General features: G+C 38.1%; 2 protein-coding genes across 4 annotated transcripts in view; one reads left to right on the plus strand and one right to left on the minus strand.

Moving 5' to 3' along the window:
• Window positions 1-44: 44 nt before the first annotated feature.
• C5H21orf91 (chromosome 5 C21orf91 homolog) lies at window positions 45-27,894 on the minus strand. 3 transcript variants are annotated; one of them, XM_059064298.2, is made up of 5 exons: window positions 27,792-27,894; window positions 26,421-26,554; window positions 3,238-3,762; window positions 2,146-2,208; window positions 45-360 (listed from the first exon to the last, which is right to left on the minus strand). In XM_059064298.2, the coding sequence occupies exons 2-5, from the start codon at window positions 26,545-26,547 to the stop codon at window positions 194-196; spliced, it is 882 nt and encodes a 293-aa protein (XP_058920281.1). In that variant the 5' UTR covers window positions 26,548-26,554; window positions 27,792-27,894; the 3' UTR covers window positions 45-193. The 3 variants fall into 3 exon arrangements, with proteins under 3 accessions (XP_058920281.1, XP_058920279.1, XP_066891046.1); XM_059064296.2 differs by lacking the exon at window positions 27,792-27,894 and adding an exon at window positions 27,499-27,601; XM_067034945.1 differs by lacking the exon at window positions 27,792-27,894 and adding an exon at window positions 27,098-27,527.
• CHODL (chondrolectin) overlaps window positions 9,740-27,918 on the plus strand; it is a 407,133-nt gene continuing 388,954 nt past the window's right edge. The window contains exon 1 of the mRNA XM_067034948.1: window positions 9,740-9,936. The gene's annotated coding sequence lies outside the window, so the exon portion shown is untranslated. The remainder of the gene's footprint in view (window positions 9,937-27,918) is intronic.

Genomic DNA, 27,918 nt, shown 5'->3' on the forward strand with positions numbered 1-27,918 from the left:
GATTTCCCAAATGAACCAAAATGATTAACCCTAGAAGACTAGAGTGTAATGATCTGCTTTATTTGAGAAAGATGTTAAACACTGCCTTAAGTTTTGCAAATTTAGTGACCATAAAATAATTGACCATAACTTTCTTCAACTTCTTCAAAGTGTGCATGCCCGGCAGGCCATAGGAAGGACGTGTAAGTTGAGTTCAGTTGTTTATGGGTAGGTGTGACTTCATTCCCGTTCGTCCCATTTGCAGACACGGTAACTTGGAATAGTTCTTGAGAAGCTGTTCGATGGCAATGTGGCGCACATGGAGCTCTGAGGCCAGAGAATCTTTTTCTTGCACTTGGTGGGCTAACTCTTCAAAAACTTCTGTAAAGATTTAAAAAGTAGTTCCATTTTTAGTATACAGAAAGCTAATCTATGATTTATATTTCAAGTACTTTAATTAAAATGAATGCACTGGGCAAATGTTTGTAATGAAAGTAGTTTGAAACCAAGGAAATGGTTGTGTTTTGATCATCCTAGGAAGCTGTATGCTTTGCATAGCCAACTGGAATACTGTTTTCCTTTTCTCCATCAAATGAAACTTGAGAGTCAAGCAATGACTTAGAGATGCAAAGCAGAAATGACAGTTACAACTACCTCTGAGATACTTTTCTCAATCTGAACAGATAAACAAGTTCAATCAATTTCTAGTATGACTTACAGACAGTAAAGTGCCCATTAATACCCAGGTCTGGAACCCCCCTAAAAAGGCTTTGGAATCAGACTACCGGAGTTTTGAATCCTTGTTCTGACTCTCACGAGTCTCAGGCAAGTAACTTAAACTATGTTTTTTTAAAAAATAAATAAATTTATTTATTTGTTTTTGGGTCTTCGTTGCTGCGCGTGGGCTTCCTCTAGTTGCAGTGAGCGCTTCGTTGCAGTGCTCGGGCTTCTCATTGCAGTGGCTTCTCTTGTTGCAGAGTGCAGCTCTAGGTGCACGGGCTTCAGTAGTTGTGGCTTGCAGGCTCTAGAGTGCAGGCTCAGTAGTTGTGGCGCACGGGCTTAGCTGCTCCGCAGCATGTGGGATCTTCCTGGACCAGGGCTCGAACCCATGTCCCTTGCAATGGCAGGTGGATTCTTAACCACTGCGCCACCAGGGAAGTCCTAAACTATGTTTTAATTTCTTCTTATATATAACCTCGATAATGAACGTAAGCACCTCACCGGGTTATTATGAGTATTAAATAAGATCATACTTGTAAAGTACTTACTGCAGAATAAGTACTTGATAAATATAAGGTGCTATGATTATTATCTTATTATTCTGAGAGGATGTGTGGTCAAGAAAGACTACTAGCTTTTGAGTTAAAAAGACAGGGGTTAGAATCCTTAATCTGTTACTGACTGAATGCATGATCTCTGTAAGCAACTAAAGCAACTGTAAGCAACTTAATATCTCTGAAGCACAGTTAGTTTCCTCACCTAAATGGGAATCAATTGTAGGACAAAAAAAAAAAAAAGAAAGAAAGAAACAGCTGGGGAATTTGAACACTATTTCAGCATCCTATTTGATGATGTTAACAAATTACTAGCCAGTTTTTTTTTTAAAAGATGTGATAGAGGTTGTGATTGCCTAAAAAATAATGTTATTTTTTTGAGAAGATCCTACACTATTTACAGACAAAACAAAATGTTGTCTGGGATCTGTTTTAAAATAATCCATGCTGGAGGCAGGGGTGGGTCGAGGGGAATGGGTGCATGCAGAGATGAAGGAAAATTAGCTATGCTTTTGATTATAGTTGAAACTGGGAAAGATGGGTCAACGGTTCCACTATACTATTCTCATTACTTTTGTGTTTGGAAAATTTAATAATAATTTAAAAGAACGGGGCCAATACCACCTGCCTAAAAGAACTGCTAAGGAGCACACCTGCACAGTGCCTGGTACAATAGTAGGTAGTCAAAAACATGTTAGTAAGAGGTAGAGATTAAGTTGTTGTCTCCATTTTCACCTAAAAAAGAACGTATTTCACCTGCAGTTCATAAAGAAGAATTCTTTTTGCTCTGGAAACTCTAACAGGTTCTAATCCCATAATTTAAATGCAGATGAAGCTAACTTTTCTGTATCAAAATTTGCACATGTAAAAAACACTGACACTGAGTCTTTACCCTGTATTTGTTGTCGGAGCTCTGCATTCAGTTGCTTTACCTCACCAAGAGTCATCGAATTCACTGAAACATGAAAATATATTCATTATTACCATGACAACCTGGGAAAAGAAGTTATCTACACCACCAACACAATATCCTATTTAAAAGAAATATTTGCACTTATCTTCCCACATAACATTCGGCAGGGCCCCAAGATTCATTCATTAACTCCTAAAGTGTTGAGTTTTTAAGTTCTGGCCACAACCCACAGTAAGAAAGAAACATTTCACTCCCAGTCTACCTCCTCCTGTAATAAAAGGTTCACTGAAAAATTCTTCGAATTAGGTCCAATGGATTCTGATATTTCTCATTCTGTTTCAGTTTTTAAAAAGTGCTAGTCACTACCCATCAAGTTGATTTTGCTTAAGCACTACATGCTTCATGATGTGTAGCTTGAAAACCACTAAAGTGCTGTGGAAATAGTTTAAAAAAATCAATCTGTCTACCTAGCTATATAACCTTAGATAATTCATATGTAGAATCAAGGAGTTTTATAAAAATATACCCAAGGGCCCTTCTAGCTCTAAGATCACTTGATTTTAAGTCAATTAAAATTACCTTAGCTCCTATGAGTTTTTGAAGAAATATATGCAGACTGAATGAGTCACTTTTTCCAAGTACACACATTACCTTTGGCCTTTAGTGAAATGTCAGATTTCTGCTTTTGAAATGCCACCCCCAATTAGTCTTGTAGGGATTAGCAATGTGCCAGTGTGTGTCTGTCAGTGGTTGAAGCTGTACTTCTAAACTATATGAACCTTGAACTTTCCAATTCACAGCTGTTGATTCCATTCTGTTAATAATTTAAAATGGCAAAACAAATGATGGGACTGCAGAATTCCAATGGTTTAGGACATACTAAGGAATATTCCAAAGAAATGATGAAGAGTTTTAAGACATCTCATATTTGCTAGGGTGAACCTGTCATTTAAATACCGTATTTACCAAATCTATAATATCACAGCAAAATTCTTGACACATCACATATATAAAACATAAAAAACCCCAACGAAACTCCAACCTTTACCTTTTCTCCCTATTTTTACTTACATTCTTCTCTGCTGTAATGTGGATGCTGGGTATGGACATTAGCCTCTGGATTAGAGACTGTCTCTTCTTTTTTCTGTTCCTGAGGCCACAATTCATTATTGTGGCATAAAGTGGCACCTGAATCTTGGAACACAGCCAGCCCAAAGTCCGTATTTTCCCTCTGTTCTAATATTCTTTGTGTACAGTTTGAGAGGCCACCTGCATTTCCATCTATCCACTTTGCAGAATACTTTGGTACTTGGGATTCAAACTGTGGGAGTAACTTTTTATCTGGCTGATGCCTGAAATTAAACAGGTGATGCTGGGGATTTTTAGAACATTCGGAATCTGAATCCAGATCCTTATTTTGTGCATATTGTACAATCCAGTTTATCTTCTTACTCAAGATGGTTTTAACTTCTTCATAAGTACTTTTTGAAAGCTTAGATCGAGGACAATCCTGGTTTGCAATCAAATGGTATTTTTCAAAGCAGTCTTTATGGCCCCTTAATGATTTGGTGTGCAAGAGATTAGATTTGGGTATTCCTAAGAAAAAAAAAGAAACAGAAGACTTCAGACAGTTTTGTTTTTTATAAGGTGCATTAACAAATACAAATCTTAGTAAGACACAGTCACTGATAATTTGTAAATCAGAGGAAAAATGCTGAAGGATATTGGTATTAATATAAAATACAACCTAATAATTTATGCTTCAATTTAACTATTCAGTAAATTCTGAATAGCATAAATATTAAATTCTTATGAATAGTAAAGCCTTTCTAAGGGCTTACTTAATGATTCAATTTCAACATCAGCCCAGAGGCATGTTGTTGCATAATATTAAAAAGTACTACTGAACCAGCAGTTTACATTTACAGAATCTTGGCCTTGATATTATAGTGCTTTCTTCACTAATCCTCCTGAAGTACACACTTGCAAAAAAATTCTATTATAGGCTCGATAAGAGAAATGCTTGACAATTTTTTTCCCAACAAAAAACACAGTAAATCATGAACTTAAGTTATTAGTTATGTTTTTACTGGGGAAAGATAAACCAGAACCAGAAAAATACACATTAATAAAAGCCTCAAAAAGTCGATGAACTGTTTATTTTATTTTTTTTTTTTTGCGGTATGCGGGCCTCTCACCGCTGCGGCCCCTCCCGCTGCGGAGCACAGGCTCCGGACACGCAGGCCCAGCGGCCATGGCTCACGGGCCCAGCCGCTCTGCGGCACGTGGGATCCCCCCGGACCAGGGCACGAACCCGCGCCCCCCGCACCGGCAGGCGGACCCCCAACCACTGCGCCACCAGGGAAGCCCCTGAACTGTTTATTTTTTAAGAAAAGCATCTTAAAAAAAAAAAGAAAAAAAGCATCTAAAATGTTTTCACATGTTTGATACTTATTAAAACTTTATCAAGATAATTTTATCTCTAGAAGAAATGCATTACACACAATTATTACTCATATAGCAACACATTCAGTCTACCAAGATACAATAGCCAGCATAATTCTTCAACTCACAAGTGTTTACTATGCAACATAAATAATGGAAATATTCATATTACATGTTTATATTTCCCAACTTTTTAGTACGGCTTAAGCATACTATCTCAATTGTTTTTTAAAATACAGAATACCCTTTCAAATACACAACACACTTCTAAATATAGAATACATTCATACATTTTCATAAGTTCAAACCATTTAAGGTCAAACAGCAGTGCTTTTATACTGAAGGTGAAAAAGGGATGTGGAACTGAAAATTAATGCCTGCCAAAATTAAGCAGTCTAATTCTGTTTAGCTTTGAAAACAGAGTAAGTGGAGAGCCACTCAGGTGCTAGGTTAAAAAAAAGTTTTAGCTGACTTCGTCAGAAAAAAATTACATTCTGTATTCACCCCTGGTTTTAAAAATTAAAGTTGTAACAATTGTATTAACTGAACTGCAAACGCTGGCTAATACTAAGATAATGAAGTATTTGTGCTTTAATGGCATTAAATCAGGTATAAAAGTGCTTGTGAATACTAATTTGTTCCAAAATGACATAACATCAGCCAATGGTGGGTCCTGCTAAGACTGCCAAAACCAGTGCTAATTGGGCTGTCAGTTCCCTCACAAGTAAGCTATGGGGCACACTTCCTAAACACTAACAGTCTAAGTTGACGAGAGCCAACGACTCTTACCAGATAAACTCAACTATCTCAGCCTTGTTTCTTCCACTGAGTGTAAAAACTGAACTTAAACAGAATTTCATACACATTTTATTTATCCCCTTTGGTACCTGTACTGCAACTGTGTGTGTATATATTTTTTACCAGTTATTGTCTGGTTGGGTCAAACTGCCAGCAGAATTAAAATATTTAAGCGCAAAACCTCACAGCTGTATTTCAAAACCTGGTAAATTAACATAAAAAGGAAGTTCACAAACCTTGATTAGAATAAAAGTATTAAAAGTATTGTTATTATGCATGTTTCGTATCATAAATAAGACAAAAAGGTAGTTAGTATCTATTATAGACAAAATAAGAAATACCTCCATTCTGCTGTTTGATTCTAATGCTTACTGCTAGGCAGAGAGAACCTGATAGCTTGCTTACTTTACTAACTTTGGAAGATCCATTAAAGAGCTTCCTTACTCTTTATAAACTCTCTTAGGGCTCACTGCCTTAAGATGAGGCAGATGGCTAGCCAATCCCTGAAACAGTAAACAGTCTCATTCTCACTCGGTTCACCACCACAGCACTAATCATGTAGCAATGATTTAGCCGAATCTAAACACTGTAAATTGTTTCTCCTTTACTATGTATGAAAGGAAATCATTCAGCATTTAAAAAGGGTTCTAAACTAGGCTACAGAACGGCATTATTTTTTGCTGTTACATTTTGTTTTTTGGGGTTTTTAAAATTTTATTTGGAATGTTCAGAAATTGTATTAAAAAAAGATAAAAAATTATATGAAACAACAAATTTCCTGATGTACCCCACAGCTTCAACAACAAATCAGTATAATAGGTGTTTATTTGAAGAATAATGTGGGCTTTTAAAGTTAAAGATATTTTTACCCAACATTGCTTCTTAGTAATTCATGTAATATAACTTTTTGTCCTCCAGAAATAATTTTTTAACTTTTACTTAAATCCCCAAATGAATGCTTGGAACCCAGTAAGCACATGATTGTATGCATATTGGTAATCTGCTGAGATAAACAGCAAGTCAGAGAACTACAATATTCAATTTACTGTGAAAATACATAAATGTAAAATAAATTTCCGATTCAGACACTCAGGTGAAAAATCCCCTATAAAAGACAAAATAAAGTCATGTCAGGAAGAGTTCTGAATGTGGGAAATATTTCTACTTAGATGTCCCATAGGCTTCGTAAACTCACCCTGCCTAAATGACACTCCTCCTCCTCCATTTTTACCACCCAGATCCAATCCTCTTCCTGAGTCTGGTACCACCACCTGCTCAAGGAAAAAACCTGGGTGTCCTCCTTGACAGTTCTTCCCTGCACCCCCATCCCAGATGTTTTACTGTCCATCTTAACAGATTTTTTCCCCCCTAAAGTCTAGCAGTACAGCATATTAAATCCTCCTTCACTCCACTACTACTCCCACTACATTATCTGGGTCTCCCTCACCATCCCGTCTAGTTCTCACTTCCTCTAAAGAAGCCTTTTCAAACCAGTAACATCTGAGTTAATCACACCAGATTTTACAATCGCTTCTTCACTGGCCTTGATCCCCTGCTAGAAGGTAAGTGCTGTGAGAAAGGGGACCATCTGTTTTATATGCATCCTTATTGTCAACAGTGCCTGGTACATAGCCAATACTCAAAAAAAATTAAATGAATAAAGGAAAATTAAAATTATATTAAAAAACAAACCTAAAACTTATTACCAGTTATTATTTGAGGTCAACTGCCATGAAGTTTTGCCCATCCTAGCAAGGTAACTAGGATGTGCAATTAGGCCAGGCTCTCAGAAGTTAATTAAAGGCATCTTCCAGTGAAGTTCCTCCTATGTTTATAGTTTAACGTGCCATTTAGTCCCAAGAACTAATGAGTGGCACTGATACAGAAATGGCATTCCTGTGGCATCATTCAATCTGCCATACAAAATCAGGAACTTCTACTCAATTACATATTTTTATTAGAAACGTACATACAGTGAATATACAAGAAGGCTATTTTATGTAAACTGTAGCTCATTCATCCAGATCTGTACCTGTAACTTCTTTAGCTCACTAAAAATTTAAAAGTTGAATCCGTTTTAAAGTTCAATTTGAAAATGTTTGTCTTATAAACATAGTTTAAAATACCCCATGCAGTAGCAGAAGAAACAAAAAATTTAATACATGGACTACTTCATATACTTGAACAAATTACTTTTTAATCTAGAAAAGAGTGTGAGTAGCCCACTTAATTTGTATCAGCAATATAGGTGTCATTGTATAAATTCCTGAAGTGATTTTGTTTTTTTCACTTTATCAGTTCGAATATAAGAGAAACAACCACTGCTATTATCAGAGACCCCAGTGAGTTTCCCAAGTGACTTTACAATTTTAATTGCATTTACAAGTGTAAATAGCTCTGAGCACCATTTATTTCTTCTGCAGCTTTTGAAAGGGAATGAATCTAAATGCAATTAAATAAGTTGATACTTTTGAGAAACTGGGTTATAAGTAATTTCCAAACCAGTTCAACAAAAATTGCACTAAAACTTCCTTACTAATAAAAATTCTGAGGGCCAATATAATTGACACCTTAACTATCATAAAATCTTTAAAACATATCACAAAGATGTCCATGTAACTGTGTCTTGAGTTCATGATTATTAGAGAACCAAGACCTTACTTGGCAACTATAATTGCTAATATTTTTTAAAAGTATGTACTAGTTTCTTCTGGATAGAGGCTGTTTAGAAATTTATATAGGCTGTACATTTCTTTTTTATTTATTTTTGCCTGTGTTGGGTCTTTGTTGCTGCGCGGGCTTTCTCTAGTTGCGGCAAGCGGGGGCTACTTTTCATTGCGGTGCGAAGTCTTTTCATTGCGGTGGCTTCTCTTGCTGCTAAGCATGGGCTCTAGGCACGCGGGCTTCAGGAGTTGTGGCACACGGGCTCAGTAGTTGTGGCTCATGGGCTCTAGAACGCAGGCTCAGTAGTTGTGGCACACGGGCTTAGTTGCTCCACAGAATGTGGGATCTTCCTGGACCAGGGCTCGAACCCGTGTGCCCTGCATTGGCAGGCGGATTCTTAACCACTGTGCCACCAGGGAAGCCCCTAGGCAGTACATTTCTGTATGAACAGTGGTATTTTAAAAAGTTAAGCTGTTTCTATTCAATAGTTTTCTTTTTAGAGTCTTCCCACTTTCATTTCTGATTTTGTTACACCATTCTCACATACTTTGAAAACCCTCCCACTAACCCATCTGGCATGCTATCCCCATTTTTATTCTTTAAATTCCTCTTTAGGATCAATTTGCTTTAAGAGAACTCGGTTAAACTCATAAAAGAGCAAGAGACACTCAAATGTAGATCTTCCTGTCTACCTAACACTGTCACCCTTTTAAAATAAAGATATTTCCATGCATATATTTAATATGCCTATTGTAGTAACATAATTTTTCCTCTCACAGGATGATACTCCCAATGGCACTAAACAATAGCCACAAAACCCAAAACACTTAGGCGTTCTATGACAGGTCCCATTACCTTCTGCTTTTACCCCCAGCCTCTTGAAGAAGATCTTATTTATGATTTTGGTAATTATGTAAGCAAAGCAATCTTTCCCTGATGGTTCCCTAGCTGGTCCTGTCAAACAGTACCATCTCTCAGCCGACTACACTGATGCTACATGCCTTTTATTTCACACGTTCTCAAATATCGTATCATCTGACTGCCTTATGCATGTTTACTCTCTGTCAGAGTATTACTCTCCTTCAAATTCCTTCTGAATTTGACTACTATATTTCATTTCTCAAGGGACTGGCTTCATATAATTCTACCTGTGGGATCACAGGTAGAGCAAATATAATACAACCAATAGTTGGATGTAAAGCTGTACTACATGTTACCATATCAGTAGGAGACTGGAAAGCTCTAAGGGAGTAAGCACTTCGACTTTTACTACAAACTTAAAAGAACCAGAATTAGAGAACTGGCAGTATTAGTTTTCCAAGTGGTGGGTTTGTGTGTTCTTTCTTAATTTTTAAATAAGACAAGATAATTTAGTTATGATTTAAGTTCCAGGTTGTTAACAGGCTGTGAAGAAATTTTAAGCACACTGCCTTTAGACATGACCAGCACTTGTGCAACAATTCACGTCGTACTGCTTCAAAATCTTTTTTATGGAGGCTCACATTTTGCCCAGAGTAAAGACTTTTCCAAGAGTTAAGGTGTTTTCTTTTTATGATGATCTTATGTTAGCTGCTAGGAAAGGGAGAACAAGCACCTGCATGTTTACGTGTTGCCCATATTAAGCCATGTTTATGTACTTTTTTTTTTTTTTTTTTCCGGTACGCAGGCCTCTCACTGTTGTGGCCTCTCCCGTTGCGGAGCACAGGCTCCGGACGCGCAGGCTCAGCGGCCATGGCTCACGGGCCCAGCCGCTCCACGGCATGTGGGATCTTCCCGGACCGGGGCACGAACCCGCGTCCCCTGCATCGGCAGGCGGACTCGCAACCACTGCGCCACCAGGGAAGCCGCTATGTACTTCTTTAAGTAAGTGTTAACTGTAAAGATGGAGGGAGAGCTAAACTTTGTTGTACTAAGAATGAAAGGACTGAGCTGTTACGCCTTTGTTTTTGAGGATCAGGTTCCCATTTCTGATAAAAAGACTAGAGGAAAAGTTCTGTAAGCAGAGGTGGCACACCCACAGCCTGAAGTCTGGATCCAAATTGCAGCAAGTGAAGTTTAGCCTACAAGTGTTTTTTTTTTTTTTAAAAAAGATTCACTTACAATTTTCAATTTCTTGGTTTCTCTTAAAAACAAAACCAGAAGATCTGATAGCAACTGGCTAGTAATGAGAAGCAGCTACTGCCTGAAAATTGGGTAAGTGCTCTCCAATTCAAACAGTCCTTATCCTTCCTTTCGTGAGCGTGCAGCTACTTGTGACCTAGCAAGCTCCGCAGCCATGTTGGTTAGTGACTCAGACTCTGTGATGACATAGGTCTGGATTGCTTCTGTGTAAATAATGGCTGTCCCAATGATGCTTCGACACCCAAAGCAACCAGGCTACTCTGCATTTGATGATCAAGCAGCAGCCAAGCCATGATTCAAGAACAGTTGTTACCATTATATTGACTGCTAGTCACACACGCAGCGGGAGGACGCTCAGATTGTCTATCCTGTCACTGACAAAAGGCAGATCAGCCCGAAGGTGGGAAGGCAAGGATGGACAGCTGGAGCACCTACTTCCTTCCTTATACCCACAATAGGACAGGCTTCTACCTCTTGGAAAAGTTTACCAGTTGTCCTATGTGCCTTAGTGAGTACTATGATAAACAGTGCTCCTTTCCCCACCCCCTCATGCCACTTACAGTATGCCGTATTCAAATACCCAACATAGTGTTTAAAAGTAAGAGGTAATTGCTTATCTCTGCACTGGAAGCAGATGGAATTACTGGCAATTGTACTAAGCTGATATACAGATGGGTTCCGCAACTTGCTTTTTCCACATTTTGAGAATCACTGCCTTAAAGAAAGTCATACCAACAGGTGGTCTTTAGACAGCATAGTTCTGCTTAGGAGATGTTTATGCCATTTTAAAATTTTTGTGTGTGCTAAGAGGATTAAGCAGTTGGTCAAAGCAGCTTAATCCAATAAAGGAATTATAAGGGCAAATTCCAATCAGCAAAGTGTTCAGAGAGATGATGTTAAAAGATAAATATCAACCTCAAATAACCAAGGTAGCCCACAGTAGAACTGAGTTCTTGTATTGATGGATGTATAAACTGCAAATGATTTGTCAAAAAGAATACCTTTCTCAGTGAATTTTACTTTTTCATTATAATGGTTGGGAAATTGGGGAAACACACCTACATAACAACTGTTTATTACTAACAGGGTACAAAAAAATAACAATCCACACTTAATTCTGCTCTCAAACTTAGCTACCTGTTTTAACGAGAAAGGTCCAATAGAACTCTCTGTGAAGATGGACACGTTCTCAATCTGTGCTATATAATAGGATAGCCATTGGCTACATGTGGCTACTGAGCCTTTGAAATGTAGCTAGTATGACCAAGGAACTAAAATTTTAACTTTAATTTTAATTAACTTAAATTTAAATAACCAAATTGTGGTTATGTTACCATATTGGACAGGGCAGCTTGTCCATAGGTAATTGATGAAGTAAAAGGGTACTTGGAAAAAAATATGAGTGGAAGCTATCCATGTTCAGGAGACTAAGCTCACAGAAGCACTGAATATAAAAAGCTAAAACTGTTTTTCTAGCACATTAAAATATATTATATTTAGACTATAATTTTTAAGTGGTACAAAGAATTAAAAGTTATATTATAAAAAAATTTAAGTCAATAATCCAGTTGACCCAAGTAACCCTCTACTTGTTCCATTTTTCTCCTAAATAAAACTTGCCTAAAAATAGACGAGGTTAAAAAGATACAAATTACCTAAACAAAAGACAGTCTGGAAAAAAGGCTTTCATAGTAACACTGGATGAAAGAGGATAAACCATTAAGACAAAGGAAATTTATGGGTTCAAAAGCAAGAAATATGATAGCCATATGTACTCTGCCCTTTATCTCCTGAACTGCCTGCCATCTGCCCAGTTGAGGTTTAGACTGATTTATTTTCTTACAAATAAGAAAAACAAAATGAAAAGCTGTCCTGCAGCTATTTATAAAACATCTGTTTTGCATCGCAACTTCTCTGCTTATATTTGAATCACTGTTCTTGAAATTCTAGTTGACTATTCCTTATATAAATGCTTTATAGCAGTATCTATTAATTAGAGATTTACTAGCAAGTGAATTTGAAGGCATTTATAATTCAACTACTATAGGTAGTAAATGGTAAAAATTAAGACTGATGGGAAACAATCACTACAATTCACCAACCATTTGATTAGAAAAACTAAAGATTAAAAAAAGGTGATAACTGATGAATCATACTGCAAAATATTTTAAAAATATATTGTGACTCTATTATAATTGAATCTAGCAATTCTAGAGTAAAAAGAACTTTGATTAGAACAAAGGGTTTGGAGAACTAGTGTACAATAAAATCATTCCATGATGAAACAAATTTTTAAAAATTATGGTCCAATGCAATGCAACCTTTTACAAAAATATCAGCGTAGCAGAATTTTACCTATTGATACAAAAAAGATGTTTCTGATATATTAAAAGACTGGTTATAAATAGTATATATAGCCTGATTTTATTTTTTAAACACAATTTACCACATACACATGCATACTCTACTGCAGAAAATAATTTAGAAAAACAACATACCAAAAATATTGAGATTATTGGTAGATAGGTGGGATTATAAATCTTAAAATTCTTCTTGCTTCCTGTATTTTGATTTTTCCATAATAGGCATAGTTTGCTTTTTTAATGGAAAAAATAGACTTTATTATGGGAGAAAGAAAATCTTTTCTCATTTTGAATAGTGAAAATTTAAAACATTAAAAAAAATGCCCATAAGGAAACACTTCGGTTTGGGAAAGGAAATAGTGTTCCTTAGTCCGAGACAAATTAGGTTTTGTATTGTATGTTCCAATGAACTAAGTAAAACAAAAAATTTACAACTGAAATGGTAAAGATACACATACCTAAAATATCCCAATATTCTGAATTTTGCTTTTAAATTGAGAATTTCCTTAGGCTAACAATGTATCTATCAAAGGATAACCTTCAAATGAAAGAAGTCCCCCTCCCCCAAAGTAAGATTATAACGACAGTATAGTTTTATCTGGCAATCCTTGTTGGAGACCCGGAAGACTTCAAAGGGAGTGAGGGAAAAAGACACTGATAACATGAACAGAATTCATACTGTTGAAACTGTGAGGAAAGGATTGGCTAGGGAGCTTCTACATGAAGGAAATTACGGCAGCTAGAGCAGAAAAATCTACTGAAAGACAAATCATAAGAAGGTAAACTCAGGATAAAGTCAAACCTTCTCAATGTACATAAAACAATGAATTATTTTGGCAATGGAGGGGTTGTCCAATATACAAACAAATCATAGTAATCTTTTCAGTAGAATTTCATCTTTTCAGATGAGATGAAAACAAAACGCTTCTATATTTCAATTTAAATCAACACGAACATTTGCATCACATACTATATTTACCAAAGAGCTCCTATATTCATCATCTTTCTGTGATCCTCGCAGCAGCACTGTGAACACAGGCAACAGTGTAATTTATTATCACCTCTATTTAATACATGTACTCCAAAAGTTAAGCAGTTGCATACTAGGAGGAAGAAGTCAACAGTTCAAGACAGGGAACTAGATAAACAAAAGTGTGGAAGTGAGAAAGAAATGGAGAAAAAGAGAGGAAGGGAGAGAGAGCGTGCACAAATGATTGGCTTGTAGAGTGCCTTTTTTTTTTTTTGCGGTATGGGGGCCTCTCACTGTTGTGGCCCCTCCCGTTTCAGAGCACAGGCTCCGGACGCGCAGGCCCAGCGGCCATGGCTCACGGGCCCAGCCGCTCCGCGGCATGTGGGATCCTCCTGGACTGGGGCACGAACCCATGTCCCCTGCATTGGCAGGCGGGCTCTCAACCACTGCGTCACCAGGGAAGCCCTAGAGTGCCTTTTCAAGGGTAAAGAAGGATCGAGGTAGCCAGTTAAGTAAATACCTGGTCATGAAATGTCCTACGTGTCATGTTAGGGAGTTAACAGCCTACCCAGAAGAAAATAGTAAGGAATCGACAAGGTCTAAGAAAATGAACAGCATGATCAGATTTGCATTTTAAAGACCTTTCTGGTGATACTGAGAGAACTAGGGGTGTGCGGTAGTGTTGGGGAAAGGGGGATAAAGTCTATGAAACTCATTAAGTGGGTCTTGAAGTAGTATTGGTAAGGAGGAATAAAGGCCTGGTCAAAGGTGTAGCAGTGGGAATGAAAAGTCAGGAACAGATTGGGGAGAATCAACAGGACTCGAGGACAGACTGCATGGAGAGGGTGGGTGGGAGGGAAGCAGTGAGGGAACAGGGTTGCTGCAAGGCCACAGGCCAATTTGCCTTTGAGAACTGAAAAACCATCCCTGCCAGGGTGCATGGCTTCAAAAGCAGAGCTTAGGTAAGATTTCAGCCATAATTCATCACTGCGTCTATACAACTTTATATGGACAGTCCTGAAGAAACTGGAACCATTCATTTGCTAAGGGCAGTTTTTCAAAGTTTGGTCCTGAAACCACCTGCATAAGAGTCAGCTGGGATTCTTATTAAAATGCAAATTCCTGGACTCAACTGTAGACCTACTGAAACAAAATTTCTGGGGTATAGGGCCTGGAATTCCATGTGAACCAAAGATGAAGGAAATAAAAATGCATGTGTATATGGAAATAAGGAGAGAAATTTAGTTTGAGAAACAAATTCAAGACAGCTGTAGAATATCTAAATAGAGAGGTCCAGCAGGTGGTTGGATATATATTGATAAGTCTGGTGCTTAAAAGACAGATTTGGCCTGTGATATGTTTGTGGCGTTCCATTAGCTTACAGAGGTATAGCTGAAGCCAATGCAGTGGAAGAAATAGATTGAGTGCAATATGAGAAAAAAAGAAAGACAAGGACAGAATTCAATGAAACACTAGTATTTCAGGGACCTGTAATAAGCAGTGACCCTAGGAAGAAAAGAGGGCAGAAATAAGAGGCCCGAGATATTTTATCACAGAACCCAGGGAGCTAGCTGAGTGTTTCAAAAAAGAGGGAAATGTTAAACTTCAGATTTTGAAAACGGCAGGAACGTGAACCTATTTATTGTGTTGACAACTAGGAAGTCACTGGTGACAGCAAAGGAGGTATGCCAGTTACAGGGGCACGGAAGATTAAGTTTGGAGGAGATAATCATCTTTTTGGTCAATCTGCCAGGTTACGACGGAGAAGATAACTGTAGGTAGGCAAGATGATGTGTCAGTATACAATAAAACAAATGAAGGAGAGGATAAATAAATGAATGAAGAGTGGGCGGTAGAAAAGAGAGACAGAATGTAAGAAGCATGAAATTAAATTGTTCTATAATTAGTCTCTACCGAGAATTGTGATATTTTCTTTCTGCAGATACTTACGACTGCTATCTCATTTGGTTAGTAAATACACTGGTAATCTAAGGCTGAGTTTTATGGAGAACTGTCTGATTTACTATATAGGAATTATATTTTCTTATATTGTATTTATTCTACTCTGTAGTAGAAATATAGCCAAAATGTTGATTGACATTGAATTGGAACTTGATTGTTGATATATTGAAATGATTCTGGTGAGATTTGGTCAAGATTATGAAAGATACTTTAATACTAAATAACAGAAATGTGCTCAGGGCAAATACTATGAACAGTGTTAGTGAGGAAGTAGTAAGAATACGAAACCTTTAAAATCTTTACCAACACTTAAAGATACTAAAGATCCTCTTTAATATTTGAAGATAAAAATATAGAAGTATGAATAAAGAGGACTTCATGTTAATTTTGAAACACTTACCCTCCAATAACACCAAACTTCAACATGTGAACTGTTTTCAAAACAGACTAGGAATTATCATTCACTAAATTCATTGTAGATATTATTCCACCAGTTATCATGAGTTTTAGATATTAAAGATGTCATTTAAGTATATCTGTATAACACTTTAGAGGTTGGAAGGCGTTTTTACTGTCTATTAAATTTAATCTCCACATTATATAGGAAATAAACACTAAGTGTGAATTTTAAATAAGGTAATACAGGGAAAAATGTATCAGCGATTGAATTTATTCTTCATAAAAGGCAAATAATCCTATATCGCCTTCCAGTGTACCATATAACTTATTCTAATGTCTTTTCCGTCCTCTCATGTAAGCTTCACAAGTTTATGTTTGTTTTGTTAACTGCCTTATCCTTAGCTACCAGAACAATTTCTGGCACACAGCAGTTGCTCAATTAAGATTTACTTAATCAATGTGTATAAAAATTGCTATGAATATAGCTTTAACTCTGAGATTCAGATTTTGATGGCTACACACAAACCATTATTTTGCCTTACTGTTATGCAGTTGAGACAGTAATGCCAAAAAGCTAACAGAAATAGATACACTAGTTTAAAATTTTTTGTAAATAAACACACTGTTCCCCTTTATTACAAACTATAAATCCAAGGCTCAGTGATTAATGGGTTTATTCCCCTTATCTAAATCCTAATGCGTGCCAAACTGGATTAGAAGAATTTAAAACCACTCTAACTAGAACTATAGTTGATAACATTTTGATAATTCTGCAATGTTACTTAGCTACTTTGATTTCAATCATTTATACATTTTGTATGTAACACCTTATCTGAAATTCACAATGTTAATATCCTTTATAATGTGGAGATTAAATTTAAGATGCTGTAAAAGCACCTTTGAACATCTACAGTGCCTTATAAATATAAAGTTATGTTGTCTTACCAGCTGTCTCTTCTCTCTTTCTGGAAAAGTGTTCCAGGCGACTACCGGGGCAGATGAGCAAAAGGGAGATAGCGTGCAATTCCAGGATTGGTGCTAATCTTTTCACTGTTGTTTGCAGTGTCTGCCTCCACTTACTTAGAACCCTATTCCCTCTTCAGAGGAAGACTAATCAGGAAAAGTATGTTAGCCTCTATTACTTGAATGGCTGGAAGGACGGAGAGCAGTGTTAGAAGAATTGCCTCATCACCAGCTGCCACCTGTATGATTCTGTAGCAAATGTCAGTGTACAGCTCAACTTCCTTGTACCTTCTAAGCAGGAACTAGCAAGACTGTCATGTGTGTGTCTCTTCTTCCTAGTTCTTTCCTCCTCTCTGATAATCATCCATCTAATCCAAGAGTTCTAAAAGACCACATTTTCTCCACAGACTATTTAGATTGTAATCTATATGGAGATTGCATCATCCCACTTTCTCAAGTCATGAGAAATGTCTATTTTTGGATATTCCACCAAATGTGTATTAATCAAATAATATCATAGGTAGAAATAACTTTTAAAAAGCAAGCATTTCTTGGGACCCAAATTTTGTTCCTTGCTTGAACATTCACATTTGTGTAATTCATCTGTAACTCTGCCTGAAAGTTACTTAATATCTCCTAGATTCTTAAGAGTTCATGTAATTTTTTTGGAAGGAGAAATGATTTAGGCACTTGGACTTTTTGGAATCAGATACCTTAAGTTTGGACTTCCAAGCTGTGTGATTTTGGACTAGTTTCCCAGACTCTCTACTCATTTCCCTCATTCATCAAATTGGGATAACCTAGCACCTAGCTCATATAGTTGTATTAAGAACCAAATAATGTATGTAACACAGAATACCTGACAAACAATACCTATTATTTAGACTTTTTTAAAAAAAGTTTTTGGCCACACCCCACGGCATGTGGGATCTTAGTTCCCCGACCACGGATTGAACCCGCGCCTCCTGCACTGGAAGGCAAAGTCTTAACCACTGGACCACCCGGGAAGTCCCCTATTATTTAGGTAAGTCACTTACCTAAAAGTGTAAATCCCTTAAGTATCTGACAGGTGGACTAGCTTCTCCCAACTAGAGAGTGATTATTTCACTTCTTCCAGAGTAGAGAGAGAAACTTATCTTTGTCTTCTTTCTTCACAGGCATTATTTTACATGCAACAGAAAAATTATTCTTTATTTCTGGGCAGCTAATTTCTCTTTATTAACTCTCTAGTAACAGTTATGCAAATTATTTCAATCATGAAAAGTGTATCCCTTTTCTGAGAATAGATATTAATATTTTTGACCTAAGTATTAAAAGATTTTCAATCTAGACTTAATTTGTTTCCGTATAACTCATAAAACATTTCTTTTCATCTTTGTCAACACACTGGAAGGAATGAATTATGAATTTGAATCAGAATGCCAATTTTTATCTATTCTAACAAATCCTTTATTTATAATTATGATGTTTCATTAATAAGATGGTCTGGATTGTATACTGTTTCTTTGTTTTCAACTTTACATCACTGATTTAAAGAACATACTTTTATCATTACTGATTTAAAAAGCACTCTGGATCATCAAATGCCTTGGGGGTCATCATTATGAGCAAATATCACTATGCTGAGGTGTTCTGAATAACAAGAGTTGCAGTGTGTAAATGAATGTAGAAACTCTCACTCTAAACACAGCTCTGTTTAAGACTTCTTGCTCTGTGTTTGGAGAAAAATACTATGTCTGTTTTCTATCTTCCTGATTGAAAAAAATAACCAGATATCACTCTTAGTATTATTCGCTACATTTTTCTTTTGAATATGATACAAAGTTCTTCTATTAGTAAGATTTGTAAAACTTTCAGGAGACTCCAGAAAGATCTCAGGCAATTCTGTGAAAGAGCAGAAAAATAGCAGAAGAGTTTCACTGTGGGCCAGTTTAAGGGAAAAATATTTTAAAAGGCAGTTCTCTCAAGTCTCCTTTAGACTGATTCATTCATCAATCACATATTCATAACTTCTTGCCAGTCCTTGTACTACTGCTGATTACATACTAGTAAGTAAAAGACTCTAATCCATGTCTTTATGCAATTAGAAATGGGGGAGGGGTGGCGCATTAAACAAACACATAAGCAAATAGTTACAGCAACAAATTATAGCAAGTGCCATGAAGGAAAGGGCGCTATGAGGACAAGCAGGTTGGGGCGGACAGCGGTGGCAGGGGCGGGAAGAAGTGCTAGGGCAGGGAAGACCACTTTGAGAAGCACCTTTCCAAGCGCCAGGGCAGGCAGGTTCTTTCCTGCGGTGCTGCCTTGCACGCATTTTCGCCAGGCATGTAAGTCCATACCTTCTCCACAGTGCGCTTCCAACCCCAACGCTTCTGATTGCAGGGGTGGAGGGGAATTCACTTATTTATTTACTCATTCATTTTGAAAGGACATACACGTGGTACAGGAATAATAGTTTAACTTTAGACATGGAGTGGAAGTACTTATGGGCTATACAAGTGAAAATGTCTACAAACTAGTTGCATATATAGATGTGTAGCTTGGGGGTGGGGAGAAAGAGGTAGGAGGAGATCTGCTACTTATCAGCACATAAAAGGCCATGAAAGCCCAGACAGAGCAACAACGATGGAAGGTCTAGGACAGAGCATGCCAACATAAAAAACAACAACAACAACAAAAATGACACTACAAAGATTATTAGGACTAATCAGAGGCATTAGGAAAACCAATAAGTGAATGCCATCAACCTAGCAGGGCTGGTCTGCAATTTAAATCTTAAAATATGGCAAAGGTCAATGTCCATTTCTCACAGTGGTTACAACTGCTCTGACACCAGAGACCTGATCTGAATCCCTTCTGTGTCAATTACTATCTATATGACTTTAGGGTAACTTTATTTGACCTCAGAACCTTCATTTTACCACATATAATTGAGGATACTACTGTTTATCTCTTAGTCCTGATGAGAGACTTCTATAAACATTAGCTGCAATAAATGCTCCACTATGCTTAAAAATCAGTTGGTAAAGTAAGGGTGTACAACCATCCTAGTCACTTCTACAAGCATTTTAGCCATATACTGTATCACTAAAGAGGAGAAAATAAGTATTAACCATTTTCTATTTAAAACGTACATGGGCAAATACCTGTAGCTGAACTGGCAGAATAGTAACACACACAGTGGGAATTCCCTGGAGGTCCAGCGGTTCGGCCTCTGCGTTTCCACTGAAGCGGGCACAGGTCGATCCCCGGTCAGGGAACTAAGATCCCGCGTGCTGAGTGGCGTGCCCGCCCCTACCCCCCCCCCCAAAAAAAAAAAAACCAGAAGTAGCTTGCTTATGGTCTCACAGCTACTAAATGTGGATTCAAATCCAGAGAGTCAGGCTCTGGAGTGAGTGCCCCCACCAGGAGTTTTTGGACCTCAGTGGCACAGAATTAGGAACCTGTGCTCCTTATCTCCATGCTACAATTACTCTGCAGCTTCATGAAGGTGAGCATCTAGAGCAAGCAAATAAATCTGACCTCCACTGCTTACACTGCCAAGTATTCTTGGAACAAATGGCAACAACTGGAGTTCAGCCTTTTGAATTAGATTCCGGCACAATAATTTCAAGATTAAGAAATAAAAATATAAAACTGCTCTTACTGGTAACATTGGAGAACCAGTATGACACAATAAACTTAGGTATCTCACCAGGAAAACCCAACTAGTAAGTGGCAGGGTCAAGATTCAAGGCCAGGTCTGAGTAGTCCAAGGCCCACACGCTCAATCACTAGAGCAGAAGTGGAGCTGCAGATGTATCCAGCTGTAGAAAAGCAATCTTCCCTGTAAAGGTAGGAGGAAGGTGGAGTTACCATGTTAGTCTACCATGAACAGAGGCTGGGAGAAAGCAGGAAGTAGTTTTCCTAAGGGTATAACATACAGCATACCTATAATGAACAGTAGCATTCATCAGCACACTTTATGTACCGAAATGGGTCAGAAACTTGAAAATTCTTATAAGCTTTTTGGCAACAAGTTCACATGAGATCTGGCTGCATGCCCATCCTCAGAATACAATGCCTCATTCTGTAAAAATCCCTTCCAGTTCAAACTCCGGGGTTAGAAGAATCACCAGAGCATTACTTGTTGGTCTTAGTTTTAGCTCAAATAGTTTGTCTTCCATGTGGTAACCTTTAATTACTAGAAAGGACTCTCTATGGCCAATTTTGCTAGGTGCATACTCAATGTCCTTTGTCCCTTTCTTTGGAAAACACTGATTTTATTTGGAGCAGCTTCTCTTGAAAGGGCAGTGGAATGTATAAAAAATTGTTAGGTGGGACTTTAGGAAAAGCTCCTTTTTAGATGTAGGAGAGAATGCTAACACGTGTCTTTTGTCAGATGTCCTTTCTTTTCTGTCTGAGAATAAGGAAGTAATGGCTGGGGTTCTAGCATCCACCCTGGCTCACGAGATGACTGACGATGGCAAATATGTGTTAAGGAAAGTAGATTAGAAAAACAGAAGCAGCTTTAGTCTTTCTGATCATGGAGTTACCATACCAACTCCAGACTCAACTTCTTTTCATACAAGACATATAAATACCCATTCCATTTTATTCCATCCCTATTATTTGGATTTTCTATTACATACAGCCAGACCTAACTCCTAATGGAATATACCATTCCAACTGAAATTCATGTACGATCTCAATTTTAAATTCATCCTAGACTTTAAAATTAGAAAGCTTAAAGTTAAAAGGAGAAAAAGTTGGGAGTAACTAAAAAGAGGCCACCATTATTAGGACTGGGATAAGAACCTAGAACCTGGCTCCTCAGATACGGGTTGTTAGTTAAGTCACAAGTCTTTACCAGATGTTGTTAGCCTAGTTTTATTTATTTATTTATTTTTATTTTTTATTTTTTTTGCGGTACGCGGGCCTCTCACTGTTGTGGCCTCTCCCGTTGCGGAGCACAGGCTCTGGCCGTGCAGGCTCAGTGGCCATGACTCACAGGCCCAGCCGCTCCACGGCATGTGGGATCTTCCTGTACCAGGGCACGAATCCGTGTCCCCTGCATCGGCAGGTGTACTCTCAACCACTGTGCCACCAGGGAAGCCCAGCCTAGTTTTATTTTTAAAAAATATTCTATAATTGAAAGTTATCACCAATTAAACCTACATTTCACTTCTATCCCTCCCTATTCCTGTCCAAATAATGAGATTTTACTATCAGAGCCATTTAAAGTGTTCAAATTTATTTAAAATAGAATTAAAAGGCAGTTAAAGAAAAAAAATATTAACCTTTCATCTGTATTTCTAAGTATATCAAAGATAGCCAAGCTAAAGTTCAAAAGGCATATTAGGCTTTATATTTAAAAGTGTTCTTTTAGTTAATAGCAAGGCATGATGTTTTTCATTACAGGAAACAAGAGAAAGAGGTTAGTGCCAGATTGAGTTAGCAATATACAGTCTCTTTATCACAAACGGTGGGCTTTTACGACGCTGATGTGCCAGAAGCAAGTCAAAGGAAGAGCAGTTGACAGGCTTTGAGTAGTTAATAATCAATCTTGACTTCCAAGCTAAGTGAAGATTTAATATTGAGATTCAAACTGCTTCCTGACTACTGACCATGTTTTGGTCAAAGACACAGAGAATCAAGGACGAATGAGATTAAAAGTGAGCATTGGGTTCACTGGTGCCTTAACCAAGAGAAAACACCTATAGACTTTTCTTGCTGGAAAGATTACTAAGGATCTGCATTAGGGTCTGTTTCTAGAAAAGTTCCTGGGAAGTTCAACAAATTAGAGGAGAATGAAGTCTGACATGGATTTTACAGTCGAAGATGGACTAGTAGGCATTAAAAATGCTTACTAATCAACTAGCAAGATCAACTCACACTGAAATATTCAGCATAAGAGGAATTGATCTTGTCTTATAAAAAAGTTTTTCTCTATAGAATAGACAGGAAGTCAATTATTAGAGGAAGGTAAAAATAATCACAGTATTCTGGTACAAAATGAAAACTGACAGTATGAAGTAATAGATTGGAGCCCTGGATCTCTCTCCCATCCCCCACCTGTAGTTTCATTTCTGACTTTCTTATATTACACTTGAGTTTCATTACTGTCTCCTGACCACTCTGGGCTACCTTCCTCCCAGACTTAATAGCCTAGGGAATGGTAGTCAGTAAATAACTTTAGAGATTTTAGCACCATGAACCATGAGGCATATTAATGTATTTGATCATACATGCATATAGCGTCTTAGTGTCAAGGACAGGCCATCAGTATTAAGAAGTTTAAGCATCTATCTCCTAATCCTAGAAGTGGACAAGTAATTCTAATGGTGAATTATAAGTCTCCCCCCGCCATCAATCTCCTTAAAGTGCATTTCTTAGGTCCTTGAAGTATATCACCTATGGGTTGAAAGTATATGAAATATAGGTACTCGTTTACTTTTAAGTACTGTAAAGTCACAGAAAAAAAGGCAACTTAGAGCCAAACTCAGAATATGAAATCTCTCCTACAAGATTAGACTATCTTTTGTTATTTCTTTCTTTCATCTTCATTTTATAAATATATGCATGTGCACATTTTAAAAAATTTCATTAGACTAGTTTTGATTTGACATAAGCTACATTTGATTAGAGCAGTTTTGATTTGACATAAGGAACAATTCAAAAGGTGTAAAATATTTTTGTTTGCTACAAACCTGTGGACTCAAAACTACCCTAAAAATTCCAAGAAAATTTTTATCTAGCCTTTTAGCTGAAAAAAGAATAGAAGGCTTTAGAGCAAACTCAGCAATTAGAAAGCTAAGAAACCAAGTAACAACAATATTACCATATTATAAAAAAGTTATACCAAAAATAGTAAAGTTAAATGTCATTTTTTTTTTTAAAGTCCCTCTTACTTATCTATTTATTGATTGGCACTGTGCTGAGAATCTGGTAGGGGAAAGAAAACTTCAAAAACATTTAAAAAGGTTTACTGACATAGACAAAGAATAGACTTTGTAATTTTTCAGGTATGTGATTACTTTATTATCACTTTTTTCCATTGATTTTTTAAAAACCTGTATACTGATATAAAAATCGAAATTTTGGGCTTCCTTGGTGGCGCAGTGGTTGAGAGTCCGCCTGCCGATGCAGGGGACACGGGTTCGTGCCCTGGTCCGGGAAGATCCCACATGCCGCGGAGCCTGCGCATCCGGAGCCTGTGCTCCGCAATGGGAGAGGCCACAACAGTGAGAGGCCCGCGTACCACAAAAAAAAAAAAAAAAAAAAAAAAAAAAAAATCGAAATTTTGAGGAATTCAGGGTTCTCATTTCCCTCCTTTCCCCCTAAAATTCCTAATACTTAGAAAAAAACTCATAGGAATTGACATCAGATAAATTGAGAAGAAAATTCTAAAATAATTTTTCTTGTGAAGATTTAATTGGCATTTAAAAATATAAAACCTTGAGTGTACATAGAATATAGAGGGAAACAGTTCTAATACAAATTGAGAATTATTTTCATCTTTTAAGTTAAAGACAACTCTTATTTCAACACATAGGGCTTATGACAAGCTTATATATTGAGATAAATGTTATCAGAGATGAAATATTTATAAGATGGTACCTGAGGAATACTTGTATATTCTCTATACAATGATGAAGAACCATTTAAAAGGCATTAAAAACAGGCCAGAAAAGCAAATATGAAAGTTTACATTTCTGTAGAAAAATCCTATCACAGCATGAACAACACTAATGATTTTTAGCAGGAAGCACTGATAAGGAAAAGTTGGCTGACTGAATATCAAGGAGAGCAATTAGGACTCAGGAAAACAGGTTTCTAGTATTAGCCCTATCAACTAAAATAACTACTGACAGTAGATCAATGGAATTAAAATCATATATAGTAGAACTAGACTGGCAGGCTTCAAAACCCAGCACTGTCATTCATTGCTGAGCAACTTCAAAGTGCATTTTTTAGGTCTTGAAGGTTAAACTCCATCAACTTTAAAATGGATAATAGCCATCCCAGAGCTATTTTGAGCTGAAAAAGATAATCCATGTAAGGTGCTTAGTACAATGCCTGGCACATAACAACAGCTTGCCATCACTGCTAGAGCAACCTTGAACAGTCCCACTACCTGGTTGTCAGTTTTCCTCAATGTAAATACAGGTTTGGCTGAGTCATTTCTAATGCCTTTGCCCATCTAAAACTATAATCTACAGTGTAAAAGAATATCTACGGCCAACTCTATTTCTAAAGAACATACATTTATATCTTTCACTCTAGCATGATTAAGGACGTGGTAATTTAAATGCTACAGATGAATCATGTTTTTAAGTCATCCCTTTGAAATTAGTTATAATGCTACATTTAGTAAAGCCGAAGTTTTATGCCTTCTATGCAACCCACAGGAAATCCATGATCTTCCATCGATTATCATGTTTAGCAACGACAGTTCTGAGAGTACAATGGCAAAACTGTCAAAACCAATATGATCTTAAATGGAAAATGAATGTCATATAATTAACTCTACATGTTTTTAGTAGTCTACTTATGGTTATAATTTTGACTTTTACTACAGAGTATCTAAATATATTAATTTGGCACCTACAACAATTTCTGAAAAACAAGTCTGAATAGGAATCTCAAGGTAGATAATCCTATTTTTTTTTTAATGGCAAGAACATTTGATATTTCTTATTTAATAAATAGAATAAGTAGAGATAATACAAATTAATCTAAAGATCTAACAAAATCTCTCTACTGAAATGTTACAATTCAAAATTCAAATGGCAGGCCAACTTTTTTTATTGTCAGAATATTAAGATTCTTTTTTAGTGTGACTCAAATATTTTTTAAAAAATCAGAATTTATCATGGTAACATCAAGATTAAGGAAACATATCCCACATGTTTCTCAGGGACAAACTACTGATACCCACAGACACATTAACTGTGCACCAAGCCAAATACTTTAATAGAGATTTTTTTTTTTTAAAGTATTTGGAGAACTCTTTTTCGTATACTCTTAGAGATACTGCTGAGAAATTTTAAAAGCCTTTTTAGTTTAAAAAAATTATTAAAGGTGTGTGTGATCATTGAAAAGAGGTTATCTAAAAAATTTAAAATGTGTTGCAGATAATAAGATAGCACTGGGGAAAAAAGTTATAGCTCACCTCAGTTAGGTACTAGCACGGTAGGCCAAAAGAATAAAATTACATTCGCCTATCAATGTAAATGTTTGGTTATGTTATTTCTTAATATTAAAACAAAACAAAACACACACACGTGTGTTAAAATCTGACAACTTAATAAGCTCTCAAACCAGCAGAGTTTACTAGTCAATAGTCATTCCTCATTTTTATATTAGTAAAATTGGGATTAATGCTGTGGGAGTTTAAAAAAAATGCTTCTTAAATTCATAGCTGTGCTACCTTCAGTTTCATTTCCAGAAACCCTTATCTTTAACAGATCTCCCCTTCATACTTGACACAATTTACAATCATTCAAGAAATTTTAGTTTTACCTTGTAACTAGTTCAGCATAAAGTAGTTCTGTAAGCCTTAAAATTAATCTACACTGTGTCCTTACCATCAATATTTAGCTCAAAACAAACGTGGCAGAAGGAGAGTGTTTCTTTGTCTGTTCCCAGTTTACAAACACTGCAGATGTTGTCATCATTCAAATCAATGCTTACAAACTGCTCCTCTTCGTTCATAGTGCCCCTATTAAGAAACAGAAAAAGAAAGTTACACGATTTCAAGAACTTGCCATTACGGCAATATTAGTAACTTCTAGGAAGACAGAAGGATGCTGTTCAGGTTACCTAATGCAACAGCCCCATCAAACAAGCATTGCCATACTTGTACTTCAATATTATACTTTTACTGTGCAAAGACACAAAGCTAGTAAAACTTAAAGCCTAGCCGTAAGTGACACTACGCCTAAGCGCCTTTTTTGGTCCTGTGTTTTATTTAGTTGAGGGGGTCTGACGGAAAGCAGTTTTCGGGTATTCTAGCCCACTCCCATCCCTGACCAGGTGTAGAAGGGGCTTAGCAGCGACACCTATTCAGCTACCGGGGTCAACCTACTTAACGCTGTTAAAGGTAGGACGAACGATCTGCTCGGGACACTGCTTTGCTAACTTCATTGTAGGAACCTCAGATGCGTTTCGCTAGCTCGGCGTAGCGAGGTTTCCTATTCGAGATCCGGGGCAGGAAAATGCACATGGAAAAGTGAACACTAGGGAGGGGGGCCCGGCCGCTTACAAAGCATCCTCACGGAAGGTCGGGCAGCGGCTCCGCTGTGCGGCCCGGGCACGGCCGGAGGCGGGGTGGCCAAGCCAGGCTGGGGGGTCCCGGAGCCCGGCCGGCGGGAGCGCCGCGTCCCCTCGCCCCGGGCTTCCTCTCACCCAGGAGGAAGGCGTTCGAGGGCCACGGCAGCTAGTCCATCTGGACTCAGCGCCTCCGGGAGCCGGGTCCCCGGCGTTGGGGGCGCGCGCTTGCCCCTCAGAGTGCCGCGGACCCGTGTCATTCTCTCCGACCGTCCGTCGGGGCAGCCCGCGCGGAACAGCGCCAGGGGCCGCGGGGCTCAGAGTGCGAAGGCGGCGGGACCGAGGGGGTGGAGACCGGGGCGCAGGCAGTCGGGGGCAGGGGAGCTGGGGCTTTACCGTCCGGCTTCGCGCGCTGCAGCAGCCGATCCTCGCGGCCCAGGCTCCTCCACTATTGTTTCCGGCCGCAGCGCAGGCGGCCGCAGCGGAGACGGCTGCCGTGCGCCGGCCCCGCCCCCTCCCGCCGGTGCCATCCCTCGGAGGCTCTGGGGGGATGGGGGACGGCGCGGCGGATAGCGAAGCCGCGCGCTCGCTCGGCGGCCGCGGGCACCGCCGCTCCCCTGCTGCACCGACGCCGCGGCCTCAACGCGGATTTTCTCTTGATTCGGCGCCTCTTGGCCGGGGTCTCTTACCGTTCTATGGAAGGTAGCTCCTCGCACGCCCCCTCCTCTAGGCAAGTAGATAGAGGAGTCCGTTACCACCTCCCCCTTCAGGGTAGTGGAAACTACTGCCCCCGGGCGGGGGCCGTAGGGGGCGGGG

The sequence above is a fragment of the Kogia breviceps genome, chromosome 5 (assembly GCF_026419965.1).
Source record: "Kogia breviceps isolate mKogBre1 chromosome 5, mKogBre1 haplotype 1, whole genome shotgun sequence".
Classification (NCBI taxonomy): domain Eukaryota; kingdom Metazoa; phylum Chordata; class Mammalia; order Artiodactyla; family Physeteridae; genus Kogia; species Kogia breviceps.

What these genes read in the sequence shown, in the direction of transcription:
- C5H21orf91 (XM_059064298.2), bottom strand. Translation starts at nt 26,547, where the DNA reads ATGAACGAAGAGGAGCAGTTTGTAAGCATTGATTTGAATGATGACAAC. An exon ending in TTTTGAGCTAAATATTGATG is followed by an intron (nt 3,763 to 26,420) that starts GTAAGGACACAG and finishes TTTTTTTCTTAG; the next exon opens with GAATACCCAAATCTAATCTC. An exon ending in GCTCCGACAACAAATACAGG is followed by an intron (nt 361 to 2,145) that starts GTAAAGACTCAG and finishes AAATCTTTACAG; the next exon opens with AAGTTTTTGAAGAGTTAGCC.